At 40.4% G+C, this 15,189-nt stretch overlaps 1 protein-coding gene across 1 annotated transcript in view; it reads right to left on the bottom strand.

Moving 5' to 3' along the window:
* opn5 (opsin 5) overlaps positions 1 to 15,189 on the bottom strand; it is a 40,482-nt gene that overhangs the window by 14,575 nt on the left and 10,718 nt on the right. The window contains exon 2 of the mRNA XM_054618933.1: positions 10,022 to 10,159. Within this exon, the coding sequence (XP_054474908.1) occupies positions 10,022 to 10,145 (124 nt within the window). The 5' untranslated portion in view covers positions 10,146 to 10,159. The remainder of the gene's footprint in view (positions 1 to 10,021; positions 10,160 to 15,189) is intronic.

Genomic DNA, 15,189 nt, shown 5'->3' with positions numbered 1-15,189 from the left:
CCTATGAGGCTTCAGACACCCAATAAACAGACGTTTTAGAGGGAGGCTGTAAAGGCTTGCTTATATGTATGCGCTTTATTCTAAAATTGATTGATAGTTTGGAAAGATAAAGGAGATATGCGAGAACACCATACAAAACAGGTTATCAAGGATATCAAAAGACATGAAAGAAAAGCCGTTAAGTTCAGTTAAAAGACGGGCCAGTTATTTTAGAGGACAGAGAGAAAGAGTGTGCATAATCCTGATGTTATGAATCCATCCCACACAATGCCACTCACGAGAAGAGAAATGGTACCAATAAATCGACTGCACGATGACTCTAGGTTGTAGGTCTGCATTTGGTACCGTAGGGAATTGTCCCTCCAATATTTGAGCAAACTTGTTTGTGTTATCTTTGGAGCGAAACAAAGCACAGAGGAGCAGAGGACAGCTATCAATAAGACAGCCATCTGCGGTGGTGAAGATGACTGGGGGAGGTAGAGTGTGTGGCGCACCGCTAACTCCAGTGACAGCACAGTAGTGTTCACTGCAGAGGTTTCACCTGATGATGAATTATATATATACATATCAGCGCATAGTTAATCAGCATGAGAACCCATGTAGTGCGTCCATAGACGGTACATAAGAAGTGGACCATTGGTTTGTGTACTGACGTTTTGAAGCCTAAGGTTTGTTATTTGGTAGTTCCCCATCTTGGATTTTGCTCTTCGCCATCTTTTTTTTAACTCAACCAGAAGTGACACGAGAGGGTGGACTTAAATACAACCGGAAGCTGAATAAGATATGGTCATTTTTTTGGGTGACCAAGGCTACAATTAACATTGGTGAAGTGAAAACACACTGTGAAATGGTTAAAGTTGTAAGACAAAAGTATGGACAACACCGTGGTAGAGACCTTTCAATCACAAGGTAGCCCCGCCCATTTTCTCATAGACTTTTATACAATCAGACTTTATTTGCAACCAAAGGAGTCGCCCCCTGATGGCCATTAGAAAGAATTTACAGGTTTAAGGCACTTCAGCATTGGCTTCACTTTTACGTGGATATTCAATTTACACAGACCTGGACAGGGTCGTTGGAGCTTCTATCTCCATTACTGTAACACATTAAGCTACTTTCTGGTGTTAGCAAGAGAGGAATTACTATTGCAGCACAGCCAGGCATCTAACACACCTGTCAATTTGAGAATTAAATAAGAAGGATTTCACTACTGGTATGTAAAGCTTCAGGGCTTTTGCTCATTTGATTGATTTGCTACCTTTTTATTAGCATGACTGCTGCTTGCAATGCTCTGGCTAGTGGTTAAATCTCAACTCACCACCATTAAGATGAATGAGATGACCCTTTTGAAGATATCAGATTCACAGAAACACGGAGGGCTTAAAACTGGTTTTTAAACATAATTTACTGAACAACAGTACACATTTAGGAAAAAAGAAAACTACTACTTATGCGGTAATGGAAATGATGAAATGAAGAGTATTCTGTTTATATTTATATTGACCTGCAAAAGGTGTTGATAGTATAGATCACAGCCAATTATTCAAAAAAGTGGAGAAGTGTGGGATAAGAGGTTCAGCTTACTCTGGGCTATAAAGCTACTTGGAATATAGACAGCAATGTGTGGAAATTGATTCAAAAGGTCTGAAAACTTATCATTTCTAAGCATGGAAATCTTTCCCATCGATGTATCGACTTGAATTCAGGATCATTCCTGGCGCTGAATGAATAAAAAATAAAACTCCCACAATGCAAAGTGGCAGATTTCATTAATTACACCTACACCTCTCAGTGAGGCACATCATTTTATTGATACGCCAAATTTATTTTCTTTCTTTTTTTAATTCCTGTGTTTTTCACCCCAGCAAATTTCAGTCAGCAGTGATTCAAGGTTTCTGCCACTCATGGTCTGGAGTCCCAGCCCTCTTGCTGTGAGGCAATAGTGCTAAACAGCGCCGTCTCAATAAAGCCACAGGGAAGAAAAAATCTCCAGCAATTTTGACACGTAATAATTAAAACTGTACTAAAATGTTTCATTTTGCTAGAAGAGTTCCCTTTTGAAATGCAAACAAACCTGGAGGAGGAACAGCTATTCTTGTTTTGTAACTATTGAAATACTGTAAATGAAACATGACAAGTAAAGACCATTTAGCTAGACCATCCACATCAGGCAGTCTACACCCATTAAATCCTCACTTAACAGTGGACAATGCACTACATTGTATATGTTAATGAGAAAAAGTGCAAACTTTAATTAAGCCGTAATGAGGTAGGAAAAAAAGAGGGTGAAGGAGAAAATATGACATCATGGTTATATGAATTCCTCTACCCAACCCCCATTCTGCATTCCCAGCATCTAATGGCCTGATACTCTCGATGACAACTACATTGATATTCATGGCCTTCTATGTGTTAATTTAGTTTCATCAATAAGACTTGATTTAATAGTTAAGTTGATTATGCGTGACGGTGAGACAATAATGCAGCAGAGTTAAGAGACAAACATATGGCATTTTCAGTTAACATTGACCCAAAGTGTATATCAGCAGAATGAACACAATATGTCTTATGTGGGCTAACACAGTGAACCAGGACGGGGCTTGTCTTGTTCTTCAACAATCGAAGGGAAAATTGTGCTTTGAAAATAAAGTATGTTGAGTTGTCCTATGCTACTCCGTAGAAAACAAGCAACTATTTATAGTGCGTAACAATTTATTGCGATAGGGTGCATTTTTTTCTTTGTATCTTGTACGTTGGACACTGACCAAAATTTTGTATTTGCAGAGTTGGGAAGGAGACCATGGTTGACGACAAATAATAAATCAAAAGATTATTTTTAATGAGGACTGGGTTATTTGCATTACCAAACTCACAGAGAACTCTGTACCTTCAAGCTCTTTATTGGTTTGTTTTAACGCAAACAACGAATTTACAAATAATTAACTGCCACTCTGATTAACCTGGTGTCCAGCAGCCTACATACGGCAACTGGATACTTGTGAAACAAGATGGGGCAAAAATCGCATGGTTGACAAATCACATGAAAAAAATCCATCTTCTTCAGCCTCAAATACTTGTTTTCTTTCTGAACAACAGTGGTTTTGGACCAATCAGCGTCATGTGAGGAGCTGCAGGCAGCCACGGCCGGGGTTCAGGTGTGTTTGCTCTAACAACAACGGCTGCTCCCGAAGAGTTCAGCGTAGATGCTGAATTAGCATCAGTTCTATCAGAACTGGAGAGGATTTCTTCATTGAAAGAAGAGCAAAGGACAGTACTGAAAGCCTTAAAGATGTCTTCATTCCATTTCATTTTTGTTAAAAACAATCCATGTTTTGGTTAATTTGCATGAGATAAGTGTACAGAGAGAGCCGGCACAGCGCACCCCGCTGAAGTCTCTGAACTGCATGGATGTTGCCCGCTGTTAAGCCACATTTAAGTGCAGCAGATCCCCTGGTTCCATTTTGTGCAACCAGCATCAGACTGTTATAAAATAACCACAGAGCAAATTCTGTCTGGAGCTTCACATTTCTATTTATAAAAGCCTACAGGTGGATGTACAGCTGTGATGAGCAACATGATGTTATGGGTTCAAAACTGTAGATGCTGGTTACATTTTGTTCAACTCATGCGCACAAGTAAATTAATAAAATGGCTGTGTTCTTACCCCTCCACCATTCTCTCCTTTTACCAATAAAGGTATGCTCAATAAGAAACAAGATATATATGCCTTAGTTAGCCTTTTACAGAAATATGAGACACTGGGTGAAGCTGCGTAGCTGGCCTGCACTAAAAGGCCGTTTAAACATGGCGTCGCATTAGCAAGCTAGAATTCAATGTGGCCCAGACAATCAAATTAATTATGTGCGATACAAAACAACCTCTGGACACAGATCCACAGATAGCTGTACAGAGGCATTTAACATGATGGCCAACATGTTAAATGCCTCTGTACACCTAGGGACTCCCAAGGTGAGCTTCTCTCAAAAAACATAGTTTTTTTACAGGAACTTAATCTTCTGAGAAAACGTGGCCTCTGTGAGAGGTCAGCAAATTTCAGAACTAGTGTACAAATCTATTGTTGGGAGTGTTATAACATTTTACCTTCCTGCCCTGTACGGTCAGCTAAACTGTAGATCTAAGAATAAACTCCTTTTGTGAATGCGTCAATGTCAAAAACTGTTGACAAACCCCCCAAAGCCCTTGACTCACCTTTGTTTACAGAGAAGACAAAGATAAAAAGGGTAAGTATTATGGCTGTTCCCATTCTCTGTTCAGCCAGTTTGAGTTCTTGAGCTCAGGGAGGGGCTATAGAGTCCCTATAAGCAACTCAAAATATGTTTAACAAGTCGTTTATCCCAGGTCCCATCAATATTCTTTACTTACTTAGATGAGTTTTCAGTCTGCAATAGAGGATGTGTAGAGTGTCTGCTGTCCTGATGTTACTGGGGAATTCACTCTACCATTGTGGAGCAAGGAAAGCAAACAGTCAAGATTTTGCAGAGCGGGCGCTGGGCCCGTTTGTAGTGAAGGAGTAGCAAGGGTTAGGGTATATGGTTTGACCATGTCCTTAATGTGCTGTGAAGACCTGCCTTCGATAGGCAAGTACCAGTGTCTTTAATCGGATTGGAGCAGCCCCTGGGAGCCAGTTCAGGTTTGTGGAGGAGAGGGGTAGTGTAGGAGAACTTGGGTAGGTTGAAGACCAGCAGGGCTGCTGCATTCTGGATGAGCTGCAGAGGTCAGAGGACACATGCAGGCACACCAGCCAAGAGGGAGTTGCAGATAAAGCAAGAGAGGAGCGAAACAGGGAAAGAAGCTTGTGGTGGACAGGGACAGTATATGTGGAAGGGAGTTTTGGAGTTTGAGAGTACATTCTCTTATCTGACAGCATCCGTGCAACAGCACTATCAATACGACAATCTGACCAATCACTGAGAAGCTCAGCAACAGAAATTGGCAAAAATACATCACTTCTCATTTCCTTACACCCCAGTTTTTCTATCCAAAATAATGTTTGTATTGGCTCGGGGTTAAGCATTAAGCTTACACTCATAAACCCACTGTCCTGTCAGCTGCTTTCCTTTCCCCCCCGTTTGATCAGCGCACATATCTTTTTTTCACTGCTGAATAAACCTGATTCATTCACATTATTTATTAAGGGCACGAGAAATAAAATGGTAAATTAAATCACTGAATGGCACAATGGGCACACTGTGCGTCTCATAATTCCCATGCACTCATATGATGCACTGCGTCAGGAAAAGTAATCGTCATACCCTTTGCTTCATCCTAGTCAGGAGCTTCTCTTCGTCTCCCACTCTCTCTCTCTCTCTCTCTCTCTGTTTGTCTGTGTGTGGGCGTGCGTTATGGCAGTAGAGGGATCAGGTGTGCAGGTGTTGGGGAGTGCAGCTTATCATCGTCAATCAACGCTACCACGCTGTCAGATTGTAAACTCAGCTACTGACGGTCTTGACAGGAATCCTGCATCCGTTCCCCTTCTTTTGTCTCCCGGATCACACTCTGAACCAACAGACCTCCTCTGGGATTTTTGGACTCACTCTGCCTGGCTTCCCTGCTGGCTTTGCCGCCTAGATCTGCTCTACCCTCCGGCTCACAGCTCTGTCCCTGCACTTTGCCCACCTTTCACATTAACGACTCCTTAATAAATTCTTCATGAGCACCAGCTCGCGGTCTCTGGAGTTTTGCGTTAGGGGTTTCAGTCTGATCACTTCCTCCTAACAGAGACAGTGGCTCTCAGCCGAGATTGGGCTCTTGGAGCATTCACACATTGAGCCATGTAGGAAATTGATTCTTTAAAAAGTAAGAAAACACAAGGGGAAAATGAATTGCATACCCCCTTAAATATATCATGACTCTCATATCTTCCTCTGTCCATCTGTTTTGTTCCTCATATTTAATGCTCTATTTTTTATATTTGATATCAACCATTGTGTTTTAAAGAGGTTGAAGCTTGGCACACCATAGCGGGAACAACAGTGGTTATAATCAGATGATCCTCAGACATCCATGACATTAATCTCCTGATATAATCCACTGCATTTTACTTGTCCTGTTGCTGCTGCTTAGGGTTAGGAAAGCTCCTTGACGCCAACCTGGCCATCTGCTTAGCTGTGTGCCATATTGGCTTATAATCAGGAGGATGATGGGTGTCTGCTGGATTTGACCTTTAGCGATAGAAACGCTGGACTGAGCCGACCTGTAAACCCACACAACCTCTCTATTGTTGTAGCCCTGCTGCTATATCGAGGCTTAATGTTTCAAGCAAATTATTTCCCGTGTCCCCGAGCAGGCACCAGCTAGGGTTGCCAGGAGATTTATGAAATGCAAGGCTGCTACGGTTGAATGCTGCAGTCGTTTCATTTACCACATTACATATGCAGAATTTGTCCGAATAATACGATTGTGGTTGTTTTTCACGCTGATTGGATGAACGGTATTGAATAAATTCCCATCCCGACAGAGAGACGGAGGAGAGCGTAAGTAAAGGTGACAAAGCTATTCACACCAGGGATAAAGGGGAACAAAAGAAGCCAGGCGCTCACTAACACTGAAGGAAGAAATTACATGAGCCTATGATTGCTTATATTTAATGTATAAAATTCACCACCATGTGTTTGTGTGGGATCTGTTCACACAGAACAAGACATAAATTGAAAATGTTCAGTCCTTTGATGTTTTCTTTGTTGTGTGCGTGTGTGGGACTTATTGAGCGGATGAAATCATACTTTTAAATAATATCTGTAAAACTGCAACAGCGCTTAGATTTAAAAACTGCCAGAGAAGCTCCAGTGCAATAAAAGGTGTTTATAATCGCATCGAGATTAAAGACGCACTGAGCAAACTCCATCTGCTGAGGAAGACGGCAGGATGAAGTTGAAGGCTTGGACGGGCACCATGAGTTAAGATCCTTTGTAATTCTACTCATCCTAAAATGAAATAGAAAATCATCCCAAGCTATTAATGAAAGCAATCACAACAGTATGACCAAACACAACTGCAAGCAGGGATGGTATTGTTAGGATTTTATCAATATTACTTCTCTGGTTTTTAATCAATACTCTCATTAGTTCTTTTTCATTACTTAATAATTGCTTTTTAATATATTATCTACAAAAAAATAACTTCAGAAGGGGATTAGATTTTATTTATATTTTAAATCTAACTAAATGTTGCTTCTATAGCAGCCCATTATTTATATAAATGTAATGACCATGTAGATATGTAGGAAAAATAATAAACTGTTAATTTTAGGCCATTTTGAGTCACTTTGTAGTCACTTACATAGCGTTGTAGTCATTTTGTAGGTCTTTGTTGTTTTACCCCTGTTTCTGGTCCTTTCCAATGAGGCGTGTCACTTCATAAAGAAGCTCTGGTCCAGGGGTGTTGGGACTGTACCCAGCAGGCCAGTTCAGCAAACCATCCATTACACCAACACACCAGCTTATTATTAACTTCTGACTCCAAATCCGACCTTTTTAAAAGCAGTCCTGTTCATTGGCTTGTTGCAACCACAAATATCAAAGAGAGAGCAACAATAGCATGAAAAGTATGAACAAACTAACAGTTTATGTAAGAGGCTTCGAAGCAACAAACATGGTTTCCGTGACACATTTGAGAGTGCTAGGATCGAAATTATTGGACGTCTTTGAGGCTTTTGGACACTTTTTTTCCAATATCTTTTATTCAAACTGTTGTATTTGTAATGAATAATTTCACAAAATGCAAATATTACGAATTAAAAAAGCAACTTAATCTTTTATTGGAGTGAGATTCAATTTTCTGAGCGTTTGCACCGCAAAATAAAGGCATCAACCAAGTTGACAAATTCAAAAGGTAAGCAAAAATTGACAACAACTCGGAGGCGCAGTAGTTTGAACCAAAACTGCAAACTCTAAAACTTCTTTGTACATTGACAAAGGCAGCGCAGACCAGCTCTGCTCCTTCTGTTCTTACCTTTCACAATAAAAGCCATAGACATCAACAACTGCTTACCAGAGGGAACTCAAATTCACTCAGAGCATTTTGCTTAAAGAAAACAAAAGAAAGCATCTTACACTAGCTTAGGCTATACAGTTAAGCTCAGACAGACTGCTCTGGGTCAGTGGGATCCCGGTAGTTGGTCTTCTGCCTGTGCAAAATCAATTCTAGTCTTTTATTGAAAAAGTTCTGCAACTGTTTAAAATTTGCATGCTTCTGGTATAAATAGTTTCGATGGAAAATAGTCGCAGGTCAGTATTTTGCATTTTACGTGACGTATATTTCATCACAACCCCGCTGTGCAGAGTCCTTAACGCTACAGTTTGTTAGCTGAAGTCCATACTGTGATGCCCAGTTCTGCTGTTCTTAGCCATATGCATTTTTTATGACATTGTATTTATCTCTGTTTAGATTTTTTTTTTTTTTCGTGGCGATAGCCTTTTTATTAAGGTTCTGTCTTTCAACGTGAGCTGTATATCTTTTTAAGTTTCTTTGTCGTTGTAACTTTTTTTGTGTGATTAAATAACATATTATAAAAAAAGAAAACAAAATGCATGTGAGTGGCCCTGGGCTGATGCTGTCCTCTCAAGTATATTTAATTGTAATCACCTCTAACAGTGTACACAGGTTAAACACAGCAGCACTCACTCACAAAACTCAACTGTGTCCCACTCTGCTATATTTCACCTCAAGGTTTGGGTTGTTTTGCTTCTATTTTCTTGCTTAGAGAAAAACCCAATTAGCAATAAATCCCTTCTAACTGCATTTACAAATAGAACGCATTCCTCCCCATTCCTGTTAACAAAAGCCTCAATGAAATGTGGTCATGATTTATATTAAAAGGGAATGCAGCAACTTTTGGTTCTCAACTTATTTGAGAACCGTTGTCTCAACAATGACCCCCTTAGAACTCCTGCCTACCTGAGGCCAACTCCAGAAGGTCTTTAATGCAGGAGAATTGTCAATAATTTGATTTGCTGTTATTACTAACATGTGCTCTTAAATAACTTAATTTCTGCTCTGGAATGCATCATTTGTTTGCTCAAATTTACTAAAAGTAATGTCACAGATAATAGTGCTATGCAACTGCACATCATTTGTATGTATCTCCATCCAAAATAAAGATAGAACCTAAATTGAATTCACTTTTTTCAACAGTTGTGATGCAACATTGACCGCTTCAGCAGTACGAAAACAAACTCCACACTGACCAATGTGGAGCTAATTGTTGATGCAATTTAACATACAAACAGTAAAATGTGTCAGATGTTGATGACATATTTCTATGGCATGTGTTGTAACCCCTCGGTTACCAGTTCACTCCCAATCTCCCATACCTGACCTTTGTGTAGCCTTTTGCTCTGCATCAATGTATTGTCTCTGTATGAACACCTTGTGCCAAATGACATGCTGTATTCATTTTCATTTCAAACATCACACGTACATGGTGTTGCGCAATTTCCTATTTTCTCTACAAGCCATTGTATGCTTCCTACAGAGTCCTGCCATTTGCAAAACAGCCTGTAATATACAATTAACACTACTAATGCCCAGATTCCTAATTAGATTCCTAATAATTTGAATTGTGCGTTTTTATGCAAATAACCCCTGTTTGTAACAACAACAAAGTAAAAGGATAACATTTAGAATTATTATTTTATCTTTTTGCTCCTTTGTCAATATGTTCCTGTTTGTTTTATTCGTTTTCTTTCTCCATTTTTTTTTCAAGTAAGCTTGGCTATCGGGCAAGTAAAACCTCACGGCTACTTGCCCAAATGCCAAGCCCCTCATTGGACTGATACAATTATAGATTTTTTTCTGCTATCAACATACAAAGAGCCACTTCAAACAGTCATTGCACGCCAAAGTCTGTTATTTTCATCTTGCCTTTGGCCTTATTGCCTCGCAGTGATATGTTTATGTTCCAACACATTATCATGAAGCCTGATTGCAGCACGATCAACATCACTTTTAGTGAAATAAAAACATTTATCAAGAGAAAAGCAATCTATGCAATCAGACTGACCGATGATACAGATGTAAAAGGCGGCAATGATATCCGCCTCTTTGGAGAGTCTGGAGGCGAAAGGGTCCCCACGGAGGAGATAATGGGGGATGTATGAAGGGTGTGGCCACGTCTCGTTCTCCATCAGTGGGGGATGTCCTGTGAAGTGGAAGAAAAGGGTGAGACATGGAGTTGCTTCCTTAAAATTGAAAACTGTTCACACACACACACACACACACACACACACACACACACACACACACACACACACACACACACACACACACACACACACACACACACACACACACACACACACACACACACACACACACACACACACAGGCGTCAGATAAACAGTGTCCAGACTTATTTGATTGGGGTGTCCCAAGGGTCACAGATATACGTGTGCCTGCACACTTCTGTTTCCACTACCCATATCTCTATTACAATATATGATGGTTTCTTACATTCATGTGTTTAATATTGTAATTCAAAAGATACATAGACCCCCCAATCACAACACACCAGAGTGGCACTACACAAATGTAACATAAAGCTTCCATACTTTCTGTTGTTCCTCAAAAAGAAATTGCACCTCCAGAAGTAGGCTTGGGCTACATAGAAACGAAAACAAAGAACATTTAATAATACCGTCACAGTACAAAGGTCTGGCTGGCAGATCATAGTTGAGGATGATGGGGTGGCCAATTGATTTCAGGGGTTGCCCCCGGAAACCTTCATAAAATTCATAAAATCAGTCATAAAATATGACAACAGACATTCAAAGATTCATTCAAAAATCTCAATCAATGATTCAAAAGAAAATAAGTTACATTCAATCCAGGGAGAAGTGAAAGTGAAGCCAAAACATGGCAAGCTGCAGAAAAGGGCATAAACCATGTTAGCCGAGGGGATACGGCAAAACTAAAAAACTGTAACTACACGTCAAATACCCTGCTTTTCTCTCTTGCTAACAAGATGTGACCGTGCTTGGCAAGGGATTGGTTCGAAGGGGTGTATGGGCGGGAAATTGATATGCATCGTCCATCTGTTTTGACAGTCTACGGTGAGGACATGTTCTCAGGTTTAGGTAAGTGTAAGTTATGCAGGTTCAAGAAATACAAAAAGGAAGCCTATTATATGTTTTTTTCAAAAAAGACATTTTGACATGTCACAGTAGGAAAACCAGGTGTAAATAATAAAATTGATGATGGCAGAATTCCATTTAACTACTTCGTTTTAGGGTCCTGGTATCGACTGTGAAGTTGATGTAGTCACTGTGATGTCACCTATTGGTTTTGAAGCCTTGAGTTCGGCATTTAGACAACCACCATCTTGTGTTTTTTGCAACCAAAAGTGACAGAAGATAGTGGAAAGTAAAAAACAGATACTACCAAGCTCTTAATAAGGCATATTTTGATGAAACAAATGTTACAATTAAATGTATGAACTGAAACACACTGTGAAAGTGTTAAAGTTACAGATTCCAAGACCGGACAACACTGTGGTAGCAGCTTGCTCTAAAGCACACTCTGATTTGTGGTCTCTTTTACTCTAAATGGCTCCATAATTTACTAAATGAACATTATGCTGTATTGAAGAAGACTTTAAAGTAGCGACTGAGACCATAAACTCTTGTTTAAATCAACTGAGAAGCAGGGCCATTTTCTCATAGACTTTATACAACAAGACTTGGTTTTTCATTGGAAAGTTTTCTGCAGTGGCTTCGCTTTTCAGCCTTTTTAAGCTAAAAGAAAAGGAGGTGTTGGTTTCTGTCAGTCTATTGCTTGTATTTAGAGGAGCAGCAGATAGTTCATTGATACAGAATAACTCTTTCACTGTTGTTGCTGTAGCTAACAGGAGCTTACTGTTTCAATCTGGTAGCAGCAATTCAATTAGCTTGAGAGGGCAGTGACACCACCACTGTCGTGACAATATGAGATAGAAAGTGACATGAAATAAAAGTGTTATTGGGGAAAATGCCATAAGAATTAAAAACATTTTTCTGAAAAAGTATTATTTTTTATATTTTTATTATAAAATAAGAATTCTGAACTCAAATCATTACACAAAATATTGTTTAGTTTATAGGTTAGGTTTATATTTCAGATCAGTTCATGGTCAAGCCTTCCTGCTTCTGAATTGATAAAAGATACTTTTTTAACACACCTGATTGTCAGAAGTGATTTTGCACACTAAATTTGGCTTTTGCCTGAGTTGTATAGCAGTCGATTGTTTCTTTAAATAAAAGGTAACCTCAAAGTAACAAGCATACATAATGATAACCCCCAAATTCAAGAAAGGAGGAAGACGAGGTATTGCATAATACAGGCAGGCATGGATGTACCATGAGGGGAAAAGTCCTGTTACTAACTGGAATTGAACTATTGAAGGTATAGAAATGGTATAGATACTTGCAATGAAGTACTATTCAGATTACTATCCCTGTCACAAACTTTTGCAAAACGAACATTTCTTCTCTTTTTTTTATAATGGGGTTATATGCATGCATACTTCTCTGCTGTCACTCTCTCTAACATCTCTGCACTCTCACCAATAAAATATAAACTTAAATCAATTAAGAACACTGTCTTCAAAGTTTACAGTCACCAATTCAATCATATCCTGGTGGTAATCAAGTGAATGGAGCCAAGGCATGAAAACATGTTCAGCGTAACTCTACAAATATAACAACAAATTAGACGATAAAATATCAGTGAAAAGTCATGATGCATTATAGAAATAGTGATATGATTACCCAATAGTACAGGAATCAGCTTGAAGTAATGAAGCTGCTGACAGCAGCAATGGGACCAAAGTGACATTCATTACATGTGTAGAGAAATACATTCAAATAGATTGCTCTCTGATGTCACACGCTCCTGCAGATTCCTCCTCTACAACATCAGGAGGATTCTCCCCTTCCTCACTGAGGAGACGGCGCAGGTGCTCTACAGGCTCTGGTCATCTCCCGCCTGGACTACTGCAACTCACTACTTGCTGGAGCCCCGGCGTCGGCCATCAGACCTCTGGAGCTTGTCCAGAAAGCTGCAGCACGTCTGGTGTTCACTCGCCCCAAGTTCTCTCACACAACTTCCCTTCTCCGTTCTCTACACTGGCTCCCTGTAAGAGCTCGCATCCCGTTTAAGACTCTGGTGCTAGCCTACAGGGCAGTGAAAGGAACAGCTCCTTCCTATCTCCAGGCCTTGGTCAAGCCCTACACCCCCGCCCGACCACTTGGCTCTGCTGCCTCGGGGCGATTGGTTGCCCCGTCGCTCAGAGGTCCCTGCGGCCGATCCACCCGGTCACAGCTTTTTTCTGTCCTGGCCCCTCAGTGGTGGAATGAACTCCCCACTGACGTCAGGACAGCAGAGTCGCTGCCCATCTTTAGGCGCAGGCTGAAAACTCACCTCTTCAAGAAGTACTACCCTGATCCTTCCACTTAGCACTTATTGTATTCGTGTCAGTTTGTTTCTGCACTGCACTTTTGCTCTGGTTTTTGCTCTTAGATGCTTGTTTAAGAAAGGAGATGCACTAGTTCTCTTGAATACCTATGTTGAATACACTTATTGTAAGTCGCTTTGGATAAAAGTGTCTGCTAAAAGTGTCTAAATGACAATACATGTAATGTAATGATGTGCAATTTTGCTCCCCAAGCTGCGTGTCCAGATCAAATGGCAGTTCTAATGACTCCATGTCCCAAATACCTATTAGTCATGAGCCAAGGCATTATAGCATGGCTCTACCTATATGAGAAGGTAAGAAATTATTAATAATGTTTTTTTCCTGGAACATTTAAAGGTAAGGCTGTTTGCTGCCTTTGAAATACGCAAGTGCCTTTCAATAATGCCAGCTTGTCATACAACGTTAGCTTGTATGACAATAATATTATCATGTAATATGTTGTTAGCTTGACTGACAATAAAGTTATCTTGTTTTACAATTTCTGCTGGGGAAATTCATCGTCGTAATTTATATCATCAGTTCCAGAAATAGCTTGATTTGCATAACGTGCTTGCAGCCCGCCACAAGAATGGCTGCTACCGGTATAAGCAGATTCCTCGAGAAATGGTAAATGGTAAATGGACTGTACTTGTATAGCGCTTTTCTAGTCTTCCGACCACTCAAAGCGCTTTTACATTACTAATCATTCACCCATTCACACCCATTCATACACTGATGACAGGAGCGACCATGCAAGGTGCCACCTGCCCATCAGGGTCTCTCTAATCATTCACACCCATTCATACACCGATGGCACAGCCTTCGGGAGCAACTCAGGGTTAAGTGTCTTGCCCAAGGACACATCGACATGGACTGCCGGAGCCAGGGATCGAACCGCCGATCCTCTGATTGGAGGACGACCCTGCTCTCCACTGAGCCACAGCCGCCCTTAAAGAAAACAATAATTTGCCAGCTATCCACTAGAGGGTTAAATTATTTGGGGCAGAAAACCAGCAATGTGTTTTTCTGTAAACTCTTGTAAATGGGTTATCACAGGAGTACATCTTCTATGCTATGCCATGCGTCATTTTACGTTGATATTTAACTGATTTAGATTTTCTGTTTAGTAAGGCGGCCATGGTTGAATGGCTTGAAGAAACTTTACAGACTGTTGTGTCTGTAAATTGTTTCAGTTATTCCCAGGTGGCAACCTCCGGTTCTGCTGAGTAAAGCCTATGCGGAAGTGTCGTAAAACTTGCATACTCGCTACTGACCAGCAGGGGGCGACTCCTCGGGTTGCAAAAGTAAGTCTGATTGTATAGAAGTATATGAGAAAATGAATCTACTCCGACTTGAATTATTCCCTCGGTAAACATTGTAAACAGGAGTTTATGGTCTCAATCGCTAGTTTCAAGCCTTCTTCAATACAGCATGAAGGTCATTTAGTAAATTATGGTCCATTTAGAGTCAAATGCTCATAAAGAGGAGTATGCTTTAGGGCGGGTTTACTGTGATTGACAGGTTGCTACCGCTACCAGAGCCATATATGGTGTCTCTATGTCACTCCTCAGCATTCAAAATATGGTCACTTCCGATTATTGGTCGTAAAATATGAATCATGGCGATGGCAGTAATCCAAGATGGCAAAGGCCAAATTGCCGAACTCGAGGCTTCAAAACGGCAGTCCACATACCAATGTGTGACGTCACAATAACTACGTTATATATTGATGAGACAAGTTT

The sequence above is a fragment of the Anoplopoma fimbria genome, chromosome 18 (assembly GCF_027596085.1).
Source record: "Anoplopoma fimbria isolate UVic2021 breed Golden Eagle Sablefish chromosome 18, Afim_UVic_2022, whole genome shotgun sequence".
In the NCBI taxonomy this organism is placed as follows: domain Eukaryota; kingdom Metazoa; phylum Chordata; class Actinopteri; order Perciformes; family Anoplopomatidae; genus Anoplopoma; species Anoplopoma fimbria.
Note: the sequence above shows the minus strand (reverse complement) of the source record. Positions and strands in the feature narration are given on the sequence as shown.